Source organism: Aspergillus niger, assembly GCF_000002855.4.
Source record: "Aspergillus niger supercontig An16".
NCBI classification, from domain to species: domain Eukaryota; kingdom Fungi; phylum Ascomycota; class Eurotiomycetes; order Eurotiales; family Aspergillaceae; genus Aspergillus; species Aspergillus niger.
In genome coordinates this window covers 1,820,816-1,844,030 of record NT_166531.1, presented here as the reverse complement: position 1 = coordinate 1,844,030, position 23,215 = coordinate 1,820,816, and the positions used below count along the sequence as shown (strand labels likewise).

The 23,215-nt window shown below is 51.4% G+C and overlaps 8 protein-coding genes across 8 annotated transcripts; 4 read left to right on the top strand and 4 right to left on the bottom strand.

Moving 5' to 3' along the window:
* Window positions 1-2: 2 nt before the first annotated feature.
* Window positions 3-5,885, bottom strand: An16g08120 (uncharacterized protein; the record flags this gene model as incomplete). The annotated part of the gene is made up of 1 exon (XM_001398073.1): window positions 3-5,885. A coding segment is annotated over one exon (5,883 nt), but the record flags the coding sequence as incomplete, so codon positions are not given.
* Window positions 5,886-6,446: 561 nt separating this feature from the next.
* Window positions 6,447-9,485, top strand: An16g08110 (uncharacterized protein; the record flags this gene model as incomplete). The annotated part of the gene is made up of 4 exons (XM_059745321.1): window positions 6,447-6,486; window positions 6,548-6,696; window positions 6,774-7,695; window positions 7,744-9,485. 4 exons carry the CDS (start codon window positions 6,447-6,449, stop codon window positions 9,483-9,485), a joined length of 2,853 nt encoding a protein of 950 aa, XP_059604915.1.
* A 123-nt stretch (window positions 9,486-9,608) lies between these two features.
* An16g08100 (uncharacterized protein) lies at window positions 9,609-10,373 on the bottom strand (the record flags this gene model as incomplete). Its single annotated transcript, XM_059745320.1, has 1 exon — window positions 9,609-10,373. One exon carries the CDS (start codon window positions 10,371-10,373, stop codon window positions 9,609-9,611), a length of 765 nt encoding a protein of 254 aa, XP_059604914.1.
* Window positions 10,374-12,122: 1,749 nt separating this feature from the next.
* On the top strand, window positions 12,123-13,694 carry An16g08090 (uncharacterized protein; the record flags this gene model as incomplete). The annotated part of the gene is made up of 4 exons (XM_001398070.1): window positions 12,123-12,213; window positions 12,313-12,557; window positions 12,610-13,059; window positions 13,110-13,694. 4 exons carry the CDS (start codon window positions 12,123-12,125, stop codon window positions 13,692-13,694), a joined length of 1,371 nt encoding a protein of 456 aa, XP_001398107.1.
* A 356-nt stretch (window positions 13,695-14,050) lies between these two features.
* An16g08080 (uncharacterized protein) lies at window positions 14,051-15,962 on the bottom strand (the record flags this gene model as incomplete). The annotated part of the gene is made up of 4 exons (XM_001398069.1): window positions 14,051-14,776; window positions 14,832-15,291; window positions 15,344-15,681; window positions 15,732-15,962. 4 exons carry the CDS (start codon window positions 15,960-15,962, stop codon window positions 14,051-14,053), a joined length of 1,755 nt encoding a protein of 584 aa, XP_001398106.1.
* A 987-nt stretch (window positions 15,963-16,949) lies between these two features.
* An16g08070 (uncharacterized protein) lies at window positions 16,950-18,706 on the top strand (the record flags this gene model as incomplete). Its single annotated transcript, XM_001398068.1, has 4 exons — window positions 16,950-17,467; window positions 17,558-18,068; window positions 18,123-18,256; window positions 18,343-18,706. The coding sequence occupies 4 exons, from the start codon at window positions 16,950-16,952 to the stop codon at window positions 18,704-18,706; spliced, it is 1,527 nt and encodes a 508-aa protein (XP_001398105.1).
* Window positions 18,707-19,230: 524 nt separating this feature from the next.
* An16g08060 (uncharacterized protein) lies at window positions 19,231-20,754 on the bottom strand (the record flags this gene model as incomplete). Its single annotated transcript, XM_001398067.1, has 1 exon — window positions 19,231-20,754. One exon carries the CDS (start codon window positions 20,752-20,754, stop codon window positions 19,231-19,233), a length of 1,524 nt encoding a protein of 507 aa, XP_001398104.1.
* A 9-nt stretch (window positions 20,755-20,763) lies between these two features.
* On the top strand, window positions 20,764-22,781 carry An16g08050 (uncharacterized protein; the record flags this gene model as incomplete). The annotated part of the gene is made up of 6 exons (XM_059745318.1): window positions 20,764-21,000; window positions 21,050-21,071; window positions 21,136-21,617; window positions 21,666-21,712; window positions 21,772-22,421; window positions 22,546-22,781. 6 exons carry the CDS (start codon window positions 20,764-20,766, stop codon window positions 22,779-22,781), a joined length of 1,674 nt encoding a protein of 557 aa, XP_059604913.1.
* Between the last annotated feature and the right edge of the window lie 434 nt (window positions 22,782-23,215).

Genomic DNA, 23,215 nt, shown 5'->3' with positions numbered 1-23,215 from the left:
CGCGAGAAGTGAGCTTGCAGCAGCACGAAGGCCTTGAAGTGCGGCGAGTCGTAGGCGACCTGCGACATCTTAACAGGCACACGGTCGTATACGCGACGCAGGATGTGGTCCTCGTGACGGCGCATCTGGATCGACTCGAATTCTGTGGCTGACGTGACAATCTCCAGGATACCCTTGAGCTTCGTGCGAGCCGACAGGGAGAGAAGGAAGGTCTGCATCGTAATGAAAGAGATATTGTAGTAAGATCCAATCATGGCCGCGTTCAGGGGCGATACACTGTCATCCTCTTCATCCAGATCAACAATCTTGGCATCTGACAATTCCTTCAGAGTGTTCTCCAGTAGTTCCGACAGGAAAGTACTGAGACCCTCGTGACTGACATCGGTCAGACCGTAGAAGCTGGGGTTAGCCAAAAGACGGCGATAGAAGTAGGTGTGGGTCATCCAGTCGATCGCATCTTGGGTTGATCCAATCGTCCTGGTGCTGATCTCTGTGACGAAAGCGTCATGTAAGTAGGCTTGCAGATGACTCTCAACGGGCAATGCTTCGTTGAGGAACTTCTTGTAGTATTCCCGCTTGACAGCTGGGACCATAAGCACACCACGGCCAATCTTATCCTCACCGGGACGAGAGGCCTTGCCGAACATCTGGAGAATCTCGCTAATAGGGTAGTCGATATAGCGATGCTCCCGGCCTTCGAAGAACTGTGTTCCCATGACAATCACAAGGTGCGCGGTGAGATTGAGCTCCCAGCAAACATCTCTGGAGGCAAGGAGGACTTGAATTGCACCGATGCTGAAGAGATGAGAGACAATGCGCTTGTCGGTAGGGCTGAGCGCTTCGTGGTAGTAACCAATGCCGTGAGTTAGTGACTCTGCGAGGGTCCGTTCATTGATACGGCTTAGGAGGGGCGCCAGCTCATTGACATCGGCATTAAGGAACCGGTCTTCATCATCATCAGTAGCGCAGGCAGCTAGGAGATCCATGGCGGTCGCACGAGTCTGCTTGCGGCTAGGCACGAAAACAATGGCAGGCTTGTCGGGGGATAGCTGAAGAATCGAAAGATACGCTGGCCTAGCCATGGCGAGCATAAGCGAGGGGAAGTGAGGAATGGTGAAAGACTGGATGTGAAGCTCGAGAGGCACCGGCCGGGCATGCGGGCTGAAGTTGTAGATTGTGTGCTTGTTGGCACCGATCCACTCACCCAGGTCGCGAGCATTGGCAAGCGGCACGCTCAGGCCAACAATACGCATGCCACTCTCAGTTTCCAGCGCCATAGAGTGCATACGAGAAACAACCACCTCATACACGTAACCTCCATAACCGCCGAGCATTTGGATCTCATCAGCGATGAAAAGCTGCACTGCACGGACGTTCTTACGCTTCCGCCACTGCCTGGACAAGACATCCCATTGAGTAGGTGTGGCAAGGACAAGATCGGCACGTTCTAAAAGCCTGAGGTCGGCAGTCGTCTCTCCAGTAAGCTTCACAATAGTCTTTCCACCAGCGATATTGCTCAGTCGCTTCTCCCAATCGGCGAGACGTTGGTCAACCAACTCCTGGAACGGGGCAATGTAAACGGCCCTACCACTGTCTTCCTGGGTCCAATGACGCAGCAGCGCAAGCTCTGCGCAAACGGTCTTACCACTGCCGGTAGGAGCACCGATAAAGACATTGTCATCCGTGTCGAACAGAGACTTGAAGGTCTGTGTCTGGATTTTGTTGAAGTATTGCCACTCAGGGTACAGTTGCTGGTATTCATCGCGCTTCAGTGCCTTGACTGGGGCACGTTGCATATCCAGCAGAGGAGTGTGCGGGGGGAAGCGCTCCGGAAGAATAAGCTTTTGGAAAGAAACAGCAATCTTCGTTTCCGAGTGCATCCAACGGTCCGAAACGAGCGAGATGAAGTAGTTGGGAGGCATAGGTTCGGTGATTGGAACAGTAAATTCGACAAGGTGCTCGTTCATCTCGGACTGCGCAATGTCTCCGCGGAGAAGGAACTGATCATGGAATAGGATTTCCTCTCCATCGCAATCCTCGACCAAGATCCAGAAATCCTGCGCGTTCCCATGGAGCGCCTCGTCCCACACAAAGTTGGGGGTGATGGTCAACTCAACCCGGAGCATCGAACGAGTGACAGGCTGTACCTGCGCTTGGACTTCCAAGCGGGGGAATTTGGAAACGAGGTCGCAGACGACGCGACCAGCCTTCGGCATACCGAGAAGCTCGCCCATACGAGGAGGATCAAGATCGAAATAACTAGCCCATGGCACATCGATTCTCTCAGCCTTCTGCAAGATGTCTCTAGGACAGGTTGGGAACTGACGCAGCGGCGTCATCGTCGGCCACATCCGTCGTTCAGCCATCTTACAGAGATTGAGAGCCGTCTTAGCCACAGATGACCAGCCCTTCTTCAGGGAAATCTCAAACAGAGCGCGCAGAATACGGCCAGCCGACTGTGTGACATAAACCATATCTGCCATAAGCGCCAGTCCCTCAAGCTTGAGTCTGGAAATATAGGCCTGCAGGAGGACGTTAATCTTCGAATGAGGCTCGTCGATGCCTTCCTTGACGGGAACAGGCACACGTCCCAGCAGTTTGGCAAGCTCGAGCTTTTCATCTTGACGGACTGGAATGTACTTAAATTCGTCACTCAAGGCGAAGATACGGAAGAGTTCGATGGGCGTGATGGAGGGCTGGATGTGCTGAGAGTACGTCAACATGGAGTTGTGGCCAATGTAGTAATGAGAGGCGATGCGTCCAAGCTCAGTCGACTGCAGGCGTCCCGTCTTCTTGTCATACTTGACAAGGCCTGCCCGCTCCAAGATGACTGCTGCAGAGTGGACAAGATCGACACGCTTCTGCTCCAGTGCCTCGTCCTCCTCGTAATCGGCGCCAACACTGTACAACCCGGGTGAACGAAGCATACGGACAAACAGATAAGTGTATCCTAGCCAATCCACACCCTCGTCGCGCGTGCGAATATTGCCAAGAACGATCTCAGCATTCATATTATCTGCAAGCTTACTCATAAGCTGACTCTCGATCGGCAGCTGCTGGTTCATAAGCGACAGATAGTACTGAATCTCAGTCTGCGAGGTAATAATAATACCCTCACCGAATGTGTCGTACTGAGGTCGTCCAGCTCGTCCCAGCATCTGGAGAACATCTTGAGGGCTAAGTTCAACCCAGCTACCCTTCTCAGGGGAGTAGATCTGGGTACCCTTGATAATGACGGTATGAGCAGGCAGGTTGACACCCCAGGCGAGAGTTGCCGTGCACACAAGGACTTGGATGCTACCATCACTGAAGAGAGCCTGAACTGAATCACGATCCGCAAGACTCAGACCAGCATGGTGAATACCGAGGCCGTAAGGCAGAAGATCTTTGAGGGAGGGATCGTCCACGGTCTCGGCTTCTTCGGCCAGAATGGCTCTGCTTGCGGCATCACTTCGCAGGATCTGACCAATGGTCTCCATTTCAAGAGCCTTGTCCCTGATGTACTTGGCGGTTTTGGCGGTCTCCTTTCGAGAGTGGACGAAGATAAGCATCTGATTCCTCCGCTGTCCTACCTGCTCAAGCACCTTGTTATAGCAAATATCGTTCATCGTCTTCAACTGCTTGATAGCCTTCTTGTCGGTAACACCAATGAACTCCTGCTTCAGCGGGCATGGCCTATAAGACCCGTCGAAATGGAAGAGACCCTTGAGGGGATCGACGCGCAAAAAGCTTGCAACATCACGGTAGTTAGGAAGGGTAGCACTGAGACCAACAATTCGCACAGGGTCACCGGTCTGTTCGACCTTGCGAATCGTTCTGCTCACGATGCTCTCGATGACAGGACCACGATCGTCGTGAAGAAGGTGGATTTCATCGATAACAACAAGACGAACAAGCCTTGTGTAGCTCGTTTCCGACGCCTTTCTTGTAATAACGTCAAACTTCTCGGGGGTGGTCACAATAATTTGCGTTTCAGCAATTTGCTGCTTGGTGAGCTGCCGATCACCACTGAGTTCAGCAACCTTGATGCCATACGGCTCCAGTCGCTTGCCGAGGTTTCCGACTTGCTCCTGAACCAGCGCCTTCAACGGAGAGATGTAGATGATCTTGAAGTCATCCAACATGATCTCACCTGTTTCAGGGTTGCGGTTCTTTCCGATTTCGCGGAGAATGGTGAGCATGGCAACATTCGTCTTGCCTGATCCTGTGGGAGCACAGACAAGCATGTTTCCATCGTCATGGAATGCAGATGGGAAGCACTTGGACTGGACCCGATTGAGCTCCTTCGCACTACCAAAGCCGACACGAGCCCACTCGGGCAATTCGGTGGCAGGGATGTTCTTCTCGCCTGGCTCTCTCTTTGCCTGCGGAGGAGGCACATGGATCTCCTCGTAGCCTTTGAATGTCCGCTTCGTAGAGCCTTGTGGCAGCTTAACGTTGGGGTTCGTCATCAAGTGGTTGCCCTGGTGGAAGACGAGGTTTTCCAGGTTGATCAGCCTCTTCGGCTGCAGTCCCCTCACCAGTCCTCCCTCGGTTGGCTTCTCTTCGGCTTGTTGAGGTGCACTCGGAACATCGACATCCATCAAATCCAGCTTGATCTTCTTCTCTGGCCGACCTGCACCTTCAGAGCGAGTCGATTTACCTCGGATCTCGTCCAGAATCTGGCGATGTCCGGCTTCGACCATCTCACTCTCTACCAGGTGGCGGGCGTCTGCATCCTCGGCCACTCGACGCCAGCGAGTGACCCAAACGATCTTATCCCGATTGGTGACCAATTTGGCGACAAGATCGGGGTTCTCGTAGTCGAACAATTCCATCAGGTCGTTTTCTACATCACGTAGAGGCCGCTCCGCGCCGTCCTCGCCCTGACCACCAAGAATATCAAGTGCTTGGGTAGCCTTTTCGTGTTGTATGTGGGCATCAGAATATGCGGCACCAATTTGACGCTGAAGCCAATAGGCATCAATCTCCCGGGCAGGTATCGTTGATCCCTTGTCTCGTCGATCTGCATCCCGGCCCACGCCACCATCTATTACCATCTCTTCGGCCTCCTCGAGACCTTCAAGATCTGCCTTCTCGGTGGTTGTCTCGTCGATTCCAGTAGCTTCTTGTTGATCGGCCTCTTCATCCTCTGACAGTTCATCGTCATCGCGTATCTCGTCCACAGTGCCCATGCGCTCGTCGTCCTCATCCTCCTCGTCGAAAACAACGGCAACACCTTGGCGCTCATCCAATTCACCTTCGCCTTCACCTTCCAATCCTTCGCCCATTTCTTCGTCTTCGTCCTGCGCGTCGTAGTCCGTAATCTTCTTGCCGAGGTTGACGAGCTCATTGAACTCCTTAGGGTTCATCGAGCTTCCGAGCAGATCGTCGATCTCCTTCTTCTTGTCGAAGTCCTTCATCTCCTCATCCTTGAGCAATTCCAGCACTGCATCAGCGGCACTTCGGACCACTTCGTGGGGGACATCGCCAAGGTGGGTCGCGGTCATGGTGAGAATAAGGTCGTAGGTAGCTCGGGTGGCAGGCGTGCGTGGACGGTACTTGAGGCCCTCAACAAGGGCATCTGCGGCAGAGAGGATCCCCTGGCCTCGTAGTTGTGCCGGTTGACCCCGTTGGGTCTTCCTCTGTTCACGGGCAAGCACATCCTCACCCTCTCGGATCGCACCGCGCTCAATGTCCGTCGGGCCGACAGTCTTCTTCTTCGTCTTTGGCGCATCATCACGCGCCATTCTCCCGCCCATCTCCCGAATACTTATGCGACCAGCGAGCGACTCTGGGTCTCCGGTGGGTTCATCGTTGACGCGAGAGATGAAACGACGGTCCGCCTGGAGAACCAGGTTGGACATCGCCGAGTACTTGTATTGAGAAATATTCTGGTCCGCCATTTTGATGGTATATTATAACAGAAACAATAGAACAAATGGTAAAGCGAACGTGCTGCGACGGTAATGTGTCGACTGGGCTCGGTGGAGCTCAGGTTCAGCCGGCGCGTCGAGACACCTGCGACGGGTAATGAATTTCGTGACGGTATGGGATCCTAAAAGGCTTCACAAACCTGGACCATCCTCCGGCAGCAGACAAGCACAGGGGTCGGCGCAAGGTTGCAAGCTGCTTGGGAGGAATTGGAGGAGTTTGAGTGAGTTGCGTTAGAGAAGTCGCGGGAAGTTCTTGTCAAGCAGATTTGCGTGGCAAGGCGGGAAGGTTTGGCGAGCGGGAGCCTGAGGTATACACCCGCTCGCCGCTTTTCTGCCGCGCTTCTCGGCCTGCCATCAATCACATTGTATAGTTGCGTAGTCCCTTTCTCCCAACGCGCCGCAGACTACGCGCTTTTTCGGGATGATGCGCGCTCATGGACTACATATGTCCTATCTGTGTCACTCTCAAGCTCGTCTCATTGCTAGACCTGACATATTCCCCCCTTATCGTTGCTATGTACACAGGACCATATGTCATCATGCCCGGCGACCGTCCACGCTCCTGCCCAAGGTAACTTGTTATTCAGTGTCGCGGCGAAATGCCAAAACGAAGACTACTGTAAAGTTGAAAGATCTGCCCCAGGGTGCTTTAAAGCTGCAGCCTTATCAGGAAGTGGTGGACGATGCTCCCAAGTATCCGGCTGTCGTGCAAGGACATTGGAACAATATGCAGAAGTTCAAAAACTGCGTGATCTTGACTAGAGTAGGCGGCTTTTACGAGGTATGACTACCGGCTTTATGCTACTTCTACATCTATAAAGTCTAGGTCTTCCAGAGGGTACTCCTAACTAGTCTTAGCTCTATTTTGAGCAAGCTGAAGAATTCGCTCCGTTGCTCAACCTTAAGCTTGCCTCCAAGAAAACCAGTGCGGGCCCTGTCCCTATGGCTGGTTTTCCTTTCTTCCAGCTAGACCGTTTTCTAAAGATCCTTGTTCAGGACCTGAACAAGTACGTGGCTGTCAGCGAAGAATTCCCAAATGCCGCAGAAGACAAGCTCCGATCCGGGGGTCTTCTCTTCGATCGTAAAGTGGCCAGAATCATCACACCTGGCACATTAATCGATGAGAAGTTCATGGATCCCTCCGAGAATAATTTCTTATTGGCCGTCTACATTGATAAATCTTCGCTGAAGGAGCAGTTAATGCAACAGGATGCCTCATCCTCGCAACAACATGTTCTTTTATCCGCGTCCCAGAATGTAGGCTTGTCCTGGTTGGACCTGTCCACAGGCGACTTCTTCACGCAAGTAACTACAGCACAGATGCTGCCGTCTGCTATCGCCAGGATTGGCGCCCGGGAGATACTTGTAGACCAAGGTCTTCAGGATGTAATCGGGCAGGAGCTGCAGTTATTGATTGGACACGACCAACGATTAATGACTTTCTTCCAATTTCCGAAAAAGGTTGCGCCCATGGCCCGATGGGAAGCTATGCTTGAAGCCCCTGTGTCAGACGCCGCCGCAGAAACCTTCACGCGTGAAGAGGTCGCCGCCGGGTATAGTCTCTTGGAGTACATCCGGGTACAGCTGCAAGGCTTGAATATGAAGCTTCAGCCTCCTCGTCGCCGACATTTAGACGAGTCGATGAGTATCGACCGAAATAGTTTAAGAGGTCTAGAAATATTGGAAACTGCCCGTGATGGCTTTGGGAAAGGAAGCCTTCTTCATGCCGTGCGGCGAACTTCTACCAAGAGTGGAGCACGTTTGCTGAGAGACCGTCTTAGTATGCCTAATAACCTCCCTTGGTTTCTATAATCTAACATTGTGGCAGCATCGCCTTCCACCTCTTTATCGGTAATCAACGAACGGCTTGACCTTGTTTCCATATTCATCGAAGACCGCGATCTGCATGACAATGTCATCCAGTTTCTAAAACGCAGCTATGATGCCCAACGTCTAGTACAGAAATTTACACTTGGTCGGGGTGACCCTGATGATCTAATCTGCCTTTCGAGGGCAATTGAAGCCTCCAAGGAAATCCGACAGGTTTTATCACGAAAGTGGCATAGCGAGGCTGACAGTCAAACCAAGCGCAGCATTGGAATTATGGTCGACCGAATCCACATGGATGGGCCTACAGTCTTAGCTGACAAAATACTGACAGCAATTGACGAGGAAGGACTGCTGCAGAAGCAACGCATTGAGGACGACACAGCTGCAGAGGCAGCACTTCTAGCACAGTCTGTCACTCTGAATGAGGGTATCCCAGAGGACATGGCCGCACTACCAAAAAAAGTCAAGACGAAAAGCAGTGATCGGTCTAGCGCATCTACGGATGAGGGGACGATTGCCGATACCTGGATCATGAGGCGAGATGCAAGCCCGGCTCTAAGTGAACTCCATCAGGATCTAGAGCAATTACATACTGCAAAATCGGAGCTAACACAGCGTCTTCGCGAGTCGGTGGGCTCATCTGCGTTAACACTCAAGTGGACTCCGGGATTGGGTCACATATGCCATGTCAAGGGGGCTAGGATTACCCAAGAATCATTGGAAGAACTTGGAGTAACACGGAATGTCTCGTCCACTAAGTCAACGAGGTCGTTCTACCTACCTGCTTGGACGGAACTAGGCGGCCAGATGGACCAAGTGAAAACTCAAATCCGTCAAGAAGAACAAGTTATCTTTGAGCATTTGCGTAGGGAGGTTATCCTTAACCTTGTCAAGATTCGACGCAATGCGGCCGTTATGGATGAACTAGATGTCGCGTGCTCGTTTGCCACTTTGGCTCAGGAACAGCAACTAGTGCGCCCAATCCTCAACGAAGATAAAAGCCACAAGATTGTAGGCGGACGCCATCCCACAGTCAAGCTTGGGCTCGAGGAACAAGGGCGACGGTTTGTCAGCAACGATTGCTTTCTCGGAGGCCCAGAGCGTATCTGGCTTGTGACCGGACCCAATATGGCAGGTAAAAGCACTTTTCTGCGACAGAACGCACTGATCACAATCCTGGCCCAGGTCGGCTCATTTGTCCCTGCAGCGTATGCAGAGATTGGCTTGGTTGACCAGATCTTCAGTCGCATTGGGGCCGCTGATGATCTGTTCCGAGACCAGTCCACATTCATGGTCGAGATGTTGGAAACAGCAGCTATTCTCAAACAAGCGACCTCACGCTCGTTTGTCATCATGGATGAGGTCGGGCGTGGGACCACGCCAGAAGACGGAACTGCCGTTAGTTTTGCATGCTTGCATCACTTGCATTACCACAACAAATGCCGGACACTGTTTGCGACTCACTTCCATGTCCTTGCCGATATGACCCACGACTTTGACGCTCTCGGCAGATACTGCACCGATGTCAAAGAATCCGCCTCTGGATCATTCTCATTTATTCATCGACTACGGAAAGGTGTGAACCGCGAGTCGCATGCTTTGAAAGTCGCCCAGTTGGCTGGACTACCCAGGGAGGCCATTGAAATGGCAAAGAACGTGCGTCAGCGATTCGCCAACCACAACGACAGCCCACATTGGGATGAAAATTCGGCACCAAAACATACAGCGAATGGAGCGTGAAGCTGTCCATACCATCAGTAGCCTCATAAATCATTCACAATGCTATGTACATTAGCCATTTTGATAAGAAGGTACAATGAACCATATCCCCCGCAAGAGCTCCAACCCTTGCCATAAGCGTTCTCAAAGCTTCGCCAAAGCCTTCTTCGTCCCCTCACCCGAAACCTCCACAGCGATCCCCTCCCCAAATCTCACCTCCTGACAATCCTCATCCCCAACCCCATTTATAAACTGCACCACCACGAAATCCACCCTCCTCTTCCCAATAACCACCATAGGCGCATGCCACGTCCCAGCCCCATACGTAACAGCCTGACCACCCCTAGCGACAAAAGCCCTCAAGCGACTCAGATCCGGCGGATCTACCACGCTCACAGTCTCCCCTTCATCCGTCCTCGCAGTAGCTGTAGTGCCCTTCAACGACGGCGCCACAACAACCAAATAAAACGGTTCCTCTTCCACCTCGCCTCCCGCGCCTATCGTCTTCACCTGACTCGACAAGTCAATTGGGGTGAAAGTCTGCGTAGTGAAGGGGTGTCTTTCCAGAATGCGCACGTCAAATACATTCACATTCTTATGGGCGACAGTGCGTAGTTTGCGCGGAAAGCACGAAAACATAGTCATGCGGGCGGAAGAGGGCTGGCCGCTCGGAGCGGTTGAGTAAGCATCTGTCATTGGCCCGATCGGGCTGTACTTCAGAGCGGAGGATTGATTGGCGAGGACGGGGACGGGAGATAGCGTCTTCAAGGTACTCTCTGGTGGAGGAGTGGTGATGTTGCGAGCTAAGGGGGATGTTATTGCTGTGCCGAAGTCGGAGAAGGCCTCTGGGGTGAGGGGAGCGGGGGTGAGGTTGAGCAGTGGTGTGGTAGTGAGGGTCGGTGGAGGCATTGTTGTATTGGCAGTATATAACTTTCCGGTTATTCGCAAAGAAAGTAATGTACAGATTGGAAGAAGGATTGAAGTTAGGGGACCTGCCCGGATAGATGATTGAGTGTTTGATAAATGGGAATGAGAGGAGAAGGGATGAATTGAGGTGATGGGGTGATGATTTGTTATCTACCCCAGAGGGCATCGGGAGTCGCCGTCATTATCGGCGCTAAGATCGGCGGTCGGAAGGGGCCGACGTCAGATTGATTGAGTTGGAGAAGAGGATCAGAGCAACGTTTATCTGCTATAGAAGATTCTCCTACTGTTGATAACATCATGTGTGGTTCTTGGGCATCCCAATTCTTGTTCTGGGCATGTTTATTTTTGGGTACTTAGTTCTTCCTCCTTACCGGAAGTTTAGCACACTTTCCGGGCCCGTCACTTGCATTCTCGCATATTGAGTTGCGGGTCGCAATGCAAGGGATGACGGGCCTTTAAATGCTTAACAAGTGTCATTTAACGACCGCATTTATTTTGGAATGTCCCGGTCTTCAATGGTTGGTCACTCCCAAAAGTGATCTATCTATAAGGTCAGGTGATCGGGTTCCTCTACCTTCCTCTTTTTCTTCCGTCTGTCTTCACCTCTTTGGGTTCGCTTATACAATGCCATCAATGTGCCTCATAATGCCACTGAGTCTTTTTACAGTGAATCAATTGAAATCAGAGCGATGCANGTGATAATCACATCAAGTGAGTGACGGATGTCGGATATTGGGTACTACACGCACTGCATCGTCACGGTTTAGTTNTGAGTATATATTTGGGGATAAACCTAAGCTGAATAGTACTAGTACTTATGGTCAGTCAACTGATAAAGGCAGGTGAAGAAATGAAACTGGAGGTCTCCACTATCACTTGACACACATTGATTCTTCTCCGACAACAGCGATAGCGAAGCCATCAACTGCTCTACCATTGATGCTTTGAGCCCGTTAATATTTTGCCAGGATTCTTCAGCTCCTTCGGACGTGCAGAACCGGCTGAGTCAGCGAATGGACTGCCACGTGAGGCTAAGCCTCTGACTAATCGGGGCGATCCATCGGGGCTGGCAGAAAGCCAAAAAAGCGACGAGTAAAACCGACTTCACAGGAGTGGATCGGCAGTGGAATCTCCCGGTCTGGAAGCGTTATCGCGCTTCGCTTCGGCTCCACAGAGACTCGTCAGTAGTTTGGATTTTGGATGCCAGTTCGTCTGGGCATCTTTCTCGGCGCGATCTTGTCCAATGCTCTGTTGGAAAAGAGTGGATTCTCCCACTTGAATTATGCAATCAAAATGAGTATCCTCATCAGCTATCAAATGATAGTCTGGAAACACAATACTGAAACCAGGCCATCATCGGGATTTTGGTCTGCTTGTGTTTCTTGGGTCAATAGTGTGACGCATCAGGTACCGGAAAAAGAATTTCGAGCTAGCCGTAGCTGGATTGAGTTCGGACTTAAGGCATGGAAAAATTATTCGGACAAGAAATGGCAGCTTGTTGGTTGACGTACGCTGGTGCGGTGGGTGACGACTCCGGCTTAGGCAGTCACTTTTCTGTTGGCGCCAGTTCAATCTCATAAGGTGAACTCTTTGCCCGCCAGTGCCGATCCAGTCAAAGGCGTTGAAATGCCTTGCCCAGTTCGCTAGTCTTTGCCTCCTGTTCGTTTTCGGATTTCCGTTCCTTATCTTGTATCGATATCCTGTGATTGCGCCGTCGTGATCTTCCTTCCAATGGCGGGGAATCAGTGGCTAAGATGTGTGCTGGTCCTGGCCCTGGCGGTATTTGGGGTCCAAGGTATCAGTCTTGATATCAGCAGCGAGGGTAGGTGGTTCTGAAGCTGTAGTTGCTAATCGGGCCTGATATGGTTCATGGCCCATTTCCCGCAACTCAAATGCAGGTGAACCTAACAGCTTTATTCAGATTCGATCAAAAATGCAGCATCAATCGCCGCCTACGGCATGATGAAGCACTACAAAGGAAACGAGTCCGGCGAAATCCCGGGCAAGATCCCCAACACTTGGTGGGAAGGTGGCGCCATGTTCATGACACTCATGCAATACTATCACTACACGGGGGATTCCACCTACAACAAGGAAGTCATCCAGGGCATGCAGTGGCAGGCGGGCGATTGTGACTACATGCCGGCGAACTGGAGTAGCTACATTGTGAGTTCCTCGCTTATGGCAGCCCCTTTCCCCTACTAATTGAGGATTTCAGGGAAATGACGATCAAATGTTCTGGGGCTTGGCCGCTATGACTGGTGCTGAACTGAACTTTCCCGACTCTAGCGATGGGTACTCCTGGCTTTCTCTAGCACAGGGTGTTTTCAACACCCAGGTCGCCCGCTGGGATAATTCTACCTGCAACGGGGGTATGCGGTGGCAGATTTATACCTACGAATCCGGTTATACCATGAAGAACGCCATTTCCAACGGTGGTCTGTTTCAATTATCGGCTCGTCTGGCGCGCTATACTAGCAACCAGACCTACTATGACTGGGCAGAGCGCATCTGGGACTGGTCGGTCACGACGCCACTGTTGAGCAACTCAACCTGGAACGTCGCAGACTCGACGTCAACCACAAACGACTGCAGCACCCAGGGCGATAACCAGTGGAGCTATAACTACGGCGCCTACCTAGGAGGAGCCGCATACATGTACAATTACGTAGGTGGACCCACCGCATTGAGAGACGATCAACTCCTAACCTATCACAGACCAACGGTACCAGCACCAAATGGATGAACGCTGTCGATGGCCTGTTGAATCGCACCTTGAACAAGTTCTTCCCCGCAAGCCACGGCGGTGAAATCCTGACGGAGATTCTATGCGAACCGACCGAGGTGTGCAACGACAACGAAATCATCTTCAAGGGCCTGGTGTCTGCCTGGCTCGCCTACACAGCCTTACTGGTTCCATCCACCTACGATAGAATCCTGCCCAAGCTGCAGGGATCTGCCCAGGGCGCTGCCGCAACTTGCACCGGTTATGGTAACAATACCTGCGGTGTGCGATGGTGGAACAGTACTTGGGATGGCTGGAGCGGTCTCGAGGAACAGATGAGCGTTACCAGCGTCTTCTCGTCGAATATGATCGCCTTCTCCAACTCCTCGGCTGCACCGTTGACCTCCAGCACGGGAGGCAACAGCACCAGCAATCCATCGGCCGGAACCGATGACAGCTCCGATGACAAGACGATCCTCAGCACGATTACCACGGGAGACCGTGCGGGAGCGGGCATCGTGACAGTTGTTTTTGCTGGAGGATGGGTAGGGTTGATGGCATGGTTGATGCTCGGTTAATCATATAATTGGTTTTAATTCTGTATATATTGTGTAAATATTTAGACGAAGATATGCCTGCAAAAGCATCATGCAAACACTATATTAATATATAAGAAGATTCATATAGCACTGTTCGGGTGTAATGTTTTCTAGAGAATTAGTCCAATGAATGCGCAGTGATTGAACATTCTTGTATGTATGTACATGAACTTGTATTGTAATTTCCAAAAACACAGTATCTTGTATGGTATATAGATTGAAAAAAGCATGAACTTTTAGACATTATCCCAAGACAATAGCTGTTGGTTGCCAGATAGATAATATCCTGACTAACAAGCCACGAAACTACATAGCACTCCTTTCTAAGAAACGGCCTATTGTTCCGACACGGGTTGCTTCTCCTTCAACCCCGTCTTTGTCTCCACATGCTCTTCGCTAAGATGCTGACGAGTGATAAACACACTAGCAACAAAACCACAAGCCGCCAGACAAGCATACATTATCCACATATTACGAAGACTCCACGCATAGGCATCAGCCACAGCGTGTCGCTGGGTCGGATCCTGAACCGCGCGGACAGCATTGACATTAGCTGCCGCCTCCGTGCCGGAGAACTCAGCCAATAGCGACGAGGACAGTCCCGCTGCCTTGAGACCGTCTTGTCGCATGTCCATGCTGTTCTGGAACACAACACCCCCGAGGACTACGGACATGGCCATTGCGACGTTGCGGATGAAGCCGAAGGTGGCAGTTGCGCTGGCGGTGTTGGCTTGGGAGATGTTGCTTTGGAGGGCGAGGAGAGGTGGGAAGAAGAGCATTCCGCATCCCATGCCGGCGGTGATTTGGTAGCCGACTATTTTACCGAGGGAGGAGGTGGCGCTGTAGTTGGTGAAGAGGCCCGTTCCAAGGACTACGAGGGCGGTGCCGGCCCAGATGATTTCGAGGTACCGGCCGGTTCGGTGGATGAGGAGGCCGGAGAAGAGACTGAATGCTGCTTCGGTTAGGACGAAGGGGAGGATCAGAACTCCGGAGCGGAATGGGGTGGATTCTTTAGCGGATTGGAAGTAGAGCGGGAGGTAGTACTCTGCGCCGAGGTAGGCCTGGTGTGGAGTGTTAGCAGCGTGATGATATGATGAGGTTGGTGCAAGGTCGTACAAAGCCATGTGTGAAGTCGACCAAGAAGCAGGCGACGTTGGACCGGTTCCTGAATACCCCAAGTGGCATAAGGGGGTACCTCGCCAGCTTCTTTTCACTGTAGATGAAGGCAAACGACATCAGACAGCCAAAGACAATAAGACAGATCACCTTGGGGGAGCCCCAGGGGAATGTGGCGCCGCCAAAGTCCAGGCCCAGTAGCAGTAGGATGATGAGTGCGAGCATAGAGAAGCTCCCCCACCAATCCACGGCTCTGATTCCGGCCAGGACCGGGGTTCGTGGATTGTGTATATCCAGGAAAACATAGAGCAGCACAAAGGCTGTTCCACAGACGGGAAGATTGATCCAGAAAATCCACCTCCATGAAACAGATTGGGTGAAAGCTCCACCCACGATCGGCCCTAAAGCGCCAGCAATTGCCCAGATGAATTCGATCAATCCGAGGAACAGACTGCGCAGTCTATTTCCATGTCAGCTATATACCAAAATGGAAAGTTGTTAGGCAATAATACCTGACGCTGAACAAGTCAGAAATGGTGATTGTGATCAGCTGGATGAGACCACCACCAGCTATACCTTGTATGCCACGGCCGGTAATCAGCATGGGCATACCATTTGCTTTAGCGCAGATTATCGATGCTACAAAGAATAGAGCAACGGCTGAGAGAAGGATAGGCTTCCGCCCCCAGATATCAGACAGATTAGCCCAGATATTGGAACTGGCGGCATTCGCGAGGAGATAAGCACCACCGATCCATACATATCCGGATGCTGAATGCAGATCGGCCGAGATCGTTGGTGTAGCAGTAGCCACAATGGTCTGATCCAGTGCGGAAATGAAGAGCGCAAGCTACTTCTTATAAGCAGGTTGAAGACTTATTGGGTAAAGAGAAAACACACCGAAAGAGCGAGCATAGTTGCAAAGACCTTCCAGTTACTGCGAGGTTCAGGTGTTCCAGATTCGGACTGGAGACCCTGTGGGGGAACCCTTTCTAGATCTTGTGTATTGGATACTATATTCTCCGAACCGCACTGGTTAGGTCCATAGTTCTCGTTCATGGTTCCCGACGTCGACAGCTCAATTGGCTGCTGAACAACACCACTCGATTCTTTCGCGGAAGTCGACGCCATCAGGACCTCTCTGTCACCATAAAACCGGGGATTTGACTCCGGTTAGTGAAGATCGACTGGAGAGTCGAGGAAGGGCGAAGTTGGATGCAAAGCGAAAAGATTGAGTCACGGCTGTTTGCTCCGTTTGTCTGTGTCTTGGCCCGGCATTCCGTTTGCCGGTCGGCTCTTCTGGTCTGCTACATCTTCATACATTCATTCTTGAGTAGTTGTCCTTGAAAGAGAGAAATACGCAGGTGCTCAAAGATGCTATCGCTATGCCCTTCTGCGGTCTGGTGATGGCATAGCAGTAGAAAGCATGGGGCGATGTTCTGGGGAAGACCGATCCACCGACTTACTGACAGCCCTTGGATCTCCACCTTCTGGCGTATAAACCCACCGGCAAGGGAGACATGCGCTGCAATACTCATTCAGGAATACGGAAATGTGCAATCGACTACAATTACCAGCAAGCTGGCGCGAGAGGCCGTGCATGCGTTCCTTATTGGCGATCAGTCCTCCCGCCGGCTTTGTTCTTTTCCCCAAGATGCTCCGCCAGCTCCGAACGGCCTTTGAACAACCACAACATTGGTGTGCATCGGCTATACGGAAAGAAGTGCAGCGACACGAGGTGTCTACTAAGTCGAAATAGGCTTGAACTCCGCCAGCTCATCTGTTGGAGGGATCCCACCAGACTATTCCTTTGAAGAGTTAGAATCAACCCCTTGGACCAATGCGGGAGACCCTGGAAAGTCCCTTCCCCAGTTTTCGGGGATTCTCCGCGCGTGGTCCATCGGCGAATGTGGAGTTGACGGCACAAATGACGCATTGGCGGCCAATGCAGAATCTACTAACTTGACGGCTTCGGGAAAAAGTAGGCCATCAAGCATCATGCTATCAGGAGCTTAGAAGTATTAGTATGGCTGTATGTCACTTCATCATGGCGCTGAGGTTGTTGCTTTTCTGCTATCGACCCAATTGAACCTCCCCAGTTGAAACTGCAGCTTAAAAATGGGGTTAAAAGCCTTCGGCTTCATCATTGCTGCAGCTCAGATTTCCGCAGCGACTGCAGCGGTATCTCGTCTGACTGTTGATACGACTGTTGGGCGACTGTATGGCATGGTCAATGGTTCAGCCCCAGATGTTGCGCAGTTTCTTGGAGTTCCATTTGCAGCACCTCCTCTGAATGAGCTACGGTTTGCGCCTCCCCAGACGAAGCCTGCAGAGGCTATCATTGATGCCACGAAGATCGGGCCATCTTGCCCGCAGTATCCATTGACTACTAAGACTGACCCGTCTGTGTACACGTTTGACTCTCCTTGGCTACAACCGTATGGACCGACATCAGAGGATTGCCTGACTCTCAATGTTTGGAGCCCATTGCATGCCGTCAATGACACAGACGAACCATTGCCTGTGTTGATCTGGATGTTTGGCGGCGGGTTCTACGAAGGAGGACTATTGACAAATGGTTTTGATCCGAGTAACTGGATCCAAAGGACACAGTCTCATATTGTCGTTGCCATCAAGTGAGTTTTTTCTCCAAAGTGAAAATCCTTGGGGAATTTGTGATGCATGTTTCGCCTTGATTGCTTTGAAACTGATCACTTGCACTCTAGTTACCGGGTCAATATCTTCGGCTTTCCCAACGCTGCCGGCCTGGCAGAGATCCAGCAGAACCTGAACCTTGGACTTCTTGACCAAAGATTTGCTGTTGAATGGGTTCGAGACAACATTGCTGCCTTTGGCGGAGACGCATCCAAGATAACCCTCTGGGGCCAGAGCTCTGGAGCAGCCAGCACGGACTACTACAACTACGCTTGGCCCGATGATCCCATTGTGTCTGGCCTGATTATGCATTCAGGCAGTGTCTTTGCTACCGGTTCCAGTGCGGACGTTGAGCATACGAACTTCACCTTTGTAGCTGAGCACATGGGCTGCGGCGATCTCACCCCTCGAGCAGAGTTGGCTTGCATGAGGAACGTTAGCGCAGACTCTATCATTCAGTTTTATGAGAACTACACCTTGTACTCGACGGGTCCTACTCTGAAGTTCACGACTATTGTGGACAATGTGACCAAATTTGAGGACTACACTGCTAGGGCTTATGCAGGAAATTACTCCAAGCTTGTAAGCAGCTATCGTCTATGAACCACGTTCTATGCTAACTGTATCACCATCAAGCCTGCTATTTTTGGCACGAATGCCAATGAAGAAGCCTCCCTGGTTGCCTGGGCTGGACCCCAAGGTCCAAACATGACCTACGTCCACGAAGAGACTGTGTCCACCCATCTCTGTCCGGCAAACTACAACGGGCAGTGCGTCTACCCCATCCTTTTTTTTTTTTTTTTTTTTTTTTTTTTTTTTTTTTTTGGCTCCATACTGATCGTTACCAATAATATAGTCTCCGCTACAACACATCCTCTCTCTCCTTCCGCTACTTCAATACGGCCAACTTTAGCAACATTTCACCTAGACCTTGGGAAGGAGCTTACCACAGCTCCGAGCTTCCATTGCTGTTTGGGACGTACTCGGAGTATGGCGGACCCGCTACGCCTTTTGAGACCGCTGTAGCCTCCCACTGGCAGGATCTGTATCTTGCATTCATGCGGGATCCGGTCAATGCGCTCCCGGCGATGGGATGGCCTGCGTACCATCCTGATGGGTATGCGATGATGTTTGCTGCCAACGGGACCGTTACGAGTCTGCTGCCAATGAGTACCTTGGAGACCCCGTGTGCTGGCATTCCTGAGCCAACCATAGGATAAGTGCAGTAGCTGCGCTGCCAGCACGGGTTGAGAAAAAGCCGAACATGGGGCAGAAACCCAACGCATGTATATAGTTGATGGCTTATACTAAGTTTAAGAAAGCTTGGTTATTCAATAGTTGCATCCTGAACCACAGAAGCGAGCCTATCGGAGATTTGTAGCATTGTAATCCACGGCACCCAATACTACACCTCCTCTCATCACCCCCATCTCATCAACCTCCTACCATCGTGATTGAGTTGGTCTGCAGATACTGTATAGCCTGGAAGTGCACGACATGGCATGATTGATTTCTTCTACTACCGCTTTCATGTACAGACCACCGTCAAGGATGAGGATTAATGCAGTCATGGTCTGAGCTCTGATATTTTCCTCAACATACTGTGTATGTATGTTGTAAGGTATCACAGTAACATTTGCCTGTCCCACAAGACCAAAATACTTCCATACAATGAAACACGACTCTCACATAGCATATCTCCCCTATCATCAATATTTATATTTCTATACCCAAATATCGCAACCTACTCCCGTCTCGTGGCAACAACAGGCAAACTTACCGTATGCGCACTAAACGTCTCCATCACCTCCAACTCCCACCCCTCTTCCCTTAACGCGAAATCATACCTCCAGACCAACGCTGCAATAACCAACTGCATCTGAAAATAAGCAATATTCCGTCCCAAGCATCCCCTTCCTCCCTGCGAGAAAGCCAGAAACCCACGCTGCATGTCACGCGCGTCAGGCTGCAACCACCGCTCAGGAATATAGCGCTCCGGATCGGCACCGAAGATATCCGGGTCACGATGGACAGTATACGTGGATACAGAGACAGTGATACCTTCGTCCAGCCACTCGCCAGATACCATCATGCCTCCTTTTGGGACAACGCGAGGAAGGCCACCGCGGATAGAGGGTCGAAGACGTAGGCCTTCGTCGATGCAGGCGCGGAGATAAGGAAGATTCTTGACGAGGTCGTATGATATGAGGGCTGATGGATCGGTTTGAGGTAAGATTGCATCTGCAAGTTCTGCACGAAGACGTCGGACTATATGTGGATTGCCGGCGAGGTACCAGATGATGCTGGTCAGGGCAATTTCAGTGTTCCCGCCGGCGGCACTGAAGAGGTTTTGGGCCTCTGTCACTAGTTCGCCCAGTTCCAGACACAGGGGGCGCTCGTGGTTTCTGTTCCAAAGGAGCGTGGTCATGAGATCGTCTAGTGGTGGGAGGCCTGCGTCCACGCGCTCAATGTCCATGTTTACTCGTTCGCGCACAAAGTGCGTGGTGATGTGTTGGAGCTGAGTGCCGTGCTTCCAGCCTGAATGGCAGCAGGTCAAATGCTTGAGCAGGGACCTGATTCGTGGTGCCCATCCGAGGCTGGTGGAGATGTGCAAGGTGCTACTGAGCAGATGATGAATCTCGCCTGTGTATGGGGTCCCGGCTGGTGTCTTGATGGGGACACTGGTGCTGCCTCGCTCTATAAACTGGGGGTCGTGGTGGAAGAAGGTGACAAAGATGAGGTTGTACATCAGGTGCATCATTATCTGCTTCATGTCCACTTCTTTTCCGTTTGCAGAGTCCAGTATGTGGAAGACACGCTGCAGATGGTCTTGAACCACAGGCTCGAGCTCTACAAAACGTTTCTGGGAGAAGGCGATGGCAAATCGCTTTCGTTTGATGCTGTGAACGTCTCTATCCTGAGCGTCGGATACGTTGAGATGAGTTGAGTTGAAGGTCTGGTAAAAGTCATCTTTCAGCGCTGGTGTTCCGTGGCCGTAAATGTCACGGATTGCTTCGGGCGTTGAAAAGGAGATGTTGGTTGGGCCGACTCGGACTATGCTGCCGTATTTACGGTGTGCTTTGTGGACGGCAAGGGTGCGCGTACGGAGGTATTGCTGCAATACTCCCCAAAGATCGGTTATGGGAGCGACTGACACTCCCGGGAAGCGCTTCAGCCCTTTGGGATCCCGCAGGTAGGTGTATATTGGCGCGAGGACGACCCTGAGAACGATTAAGATATAAACCAAGACTATGATCTCTTTGTACATGATGCCTATATGACAGATCCAGCTCAACAAGCAATATTTGGCCTTGGCCTCTTGCTAGGCATCCAGAGTCCAGATGAAGCTGATATACTTGCAACCCTCGGCGCCGAGTTGCCTGATCGGGAACATTGCAGCAAGCCAGGGCTACTCCAGACTTCCCCGCAAAGGAAGAAAAGACCGAGCATGTCCTTCCATCAAACTTATTGCCATCGTCCTCCCGAATGCTGGAAAGATGCGCAAGAAGACCTGGTAGGTTGTCTCTTGACTGCATGGATGTATGCTGACCAAGAGAACGCAGTCTGACATGCAAATCGCGCAAGGTGCGATGTAAGGACCCTATGAACTCGGACCTTATGCTGGCTCTATAGAGCTGATCCCTCACAGGCGATGGTGTCCAACCAGTTTGTGGTCGTTGCTCGAAGTCTAATCGCTCCTGTCGCTACGCTCAACGTCGCTCTGGGGCCATCGCCTTCCGACATAGCAGATTGTCGACCCTGGTAGCTCAAGCAGAAGTGTTCACCCAAAACGATAAGAATAACGCCCCAGACTCAACACAGCCCCCCGCATCTCCTCCTGTAGTGGCAGATACCAGTCAAGTGCCATCAACGTCTCCATTCCTTGCTGACCCGGTGGTCTCTGCTACCCTCCCCGTAAACGATAGAACCCTACCGCATAATGTCATACGCTATCCTACCTCCGAGTCCCAAGGAGCAGCATCGATTTCATTCCTCCCACGAACTCCGGGCACATCTTCGCCGACTGCGCCAATCACCAGGTGCCCTCTATTCGACAGACATGCGCCTCGTGCACTGACGACCGCCGAGGGCGAACTATTGCACTTCTTCGTGCAAAACATCGGACCCTGGGTACACACACCCATCTGATAGTACGATCATATCCTGACATCCCAACAGCTCGACGTTACTAGCCCCGAGCGCCATTACACATATACAGTTCCTCGGTATCAGCCAGTCCATATCCATCGTTAACGCAAACTTAACACTAACCCCTGAACCATAGACTATCTTTACAATGCACTCTACTCCACACAGCCATCATGGCCTGCTCCGCCCACATCCTCCGCCTCCTCAACCCTGAGCGAACAGAGCTATCAACCGAAGAAGACAGATACCAATCCACATGCATCAACCTCCTCATCCCCATCCTCAACGACGTAGGCTCAGCAGTTCAAGACGAAGCCGTGCTCGCCACCATCACCATCCTCCGCATGTCCGAGCAATACGACGAGTATCACGTTGATCGCCAATGCCACCTAGTCCCAGGTGCATTCGCGCACCTCGACCCTTCTGTGCAAGCATCAACTCGCACGGGGGGTCTCCTACAAGCGACCTTCTATTCCTACGTACGGGCTGACATCCGCATGGCCATTCTCGGCCGCTGCAGCACCAAGATCTCCGTAGCTAGCTGGCCACTCGACGAGAGTTATCCCGAGACAGACGCTGACTGGGCAAATAGGATGACGTGGCTGCTCGTTCATGCTATTAATCACTGTTTTGGTCGTGAGTGTCCGGGGTTGTTGCCGAGGGCACAGTTAGATGAGCTTATTGATGCCTGGAGGATGAATGTGCCTGATACGTTTGAACCGTATTACTATGAGGAGCAGGAACGGGACTCCTTCCCGGTGATTAGGTTGCTTTGTCCGTGGCATAGTATGTTCTTCCCCATCCTTCTTTTCCCGACTTCTTCACGGAAGAGAGCTAGTTACATGATAGCTTCCTTTCCACATATCCACCCAGCTAACAACGAACAATACTGAATGAAATGAAATAACAGTCGTCGGCCTCCAATTCTACCACACAGCCAAAATCCTCCTCGCTTCGCACTTCCCACCACCACACACTAACATCAACACGACCAACACCCTAACATACCACCACCATCTCAAATCCACCATCCTCCCCCACGTTCACGCCCTCTGCGCAATTTCCTTCTCCAACGACCACTTCGGATGCAGGATTAATGCATCTCATTGTGTCGCTATGGGTGAATACCTACCATCCATTTTGTAGATATATGATTGAGTCTGGGGCTAATAATGTATGGCTGGAGTATAGGAGCACAATTCCTCACAGGACGAGGGGATCAGTGGCGCGTAGTGGAGTACTTCAGGATGCTGGGGACGGAGAATGCGTGGCCGAGTCGGGCGTGTTTGGAGATGGTGGGTGTAGTGTAGGTGTTATATATGTTGGATCCTGTGGAGTGATCATGAAGGGTGAGTTGGTTTGTTTGGGTCGATTTTTTTTTTTTTTTTTTTTTTTGAGGGAAGAAATTGAGATACTCTCGGGATAATGGGTAGTAGTTAGGTGTGTAGACTGTTTTGTAGATCGAAGATACTTCGTATTCGGGTTATGATCTGGATGACAGTCTGATACCTCAACAACCACCGTTACCTATCTCTTTCTATCTTATCATTATACCACATCACACTACCACCATCACCACC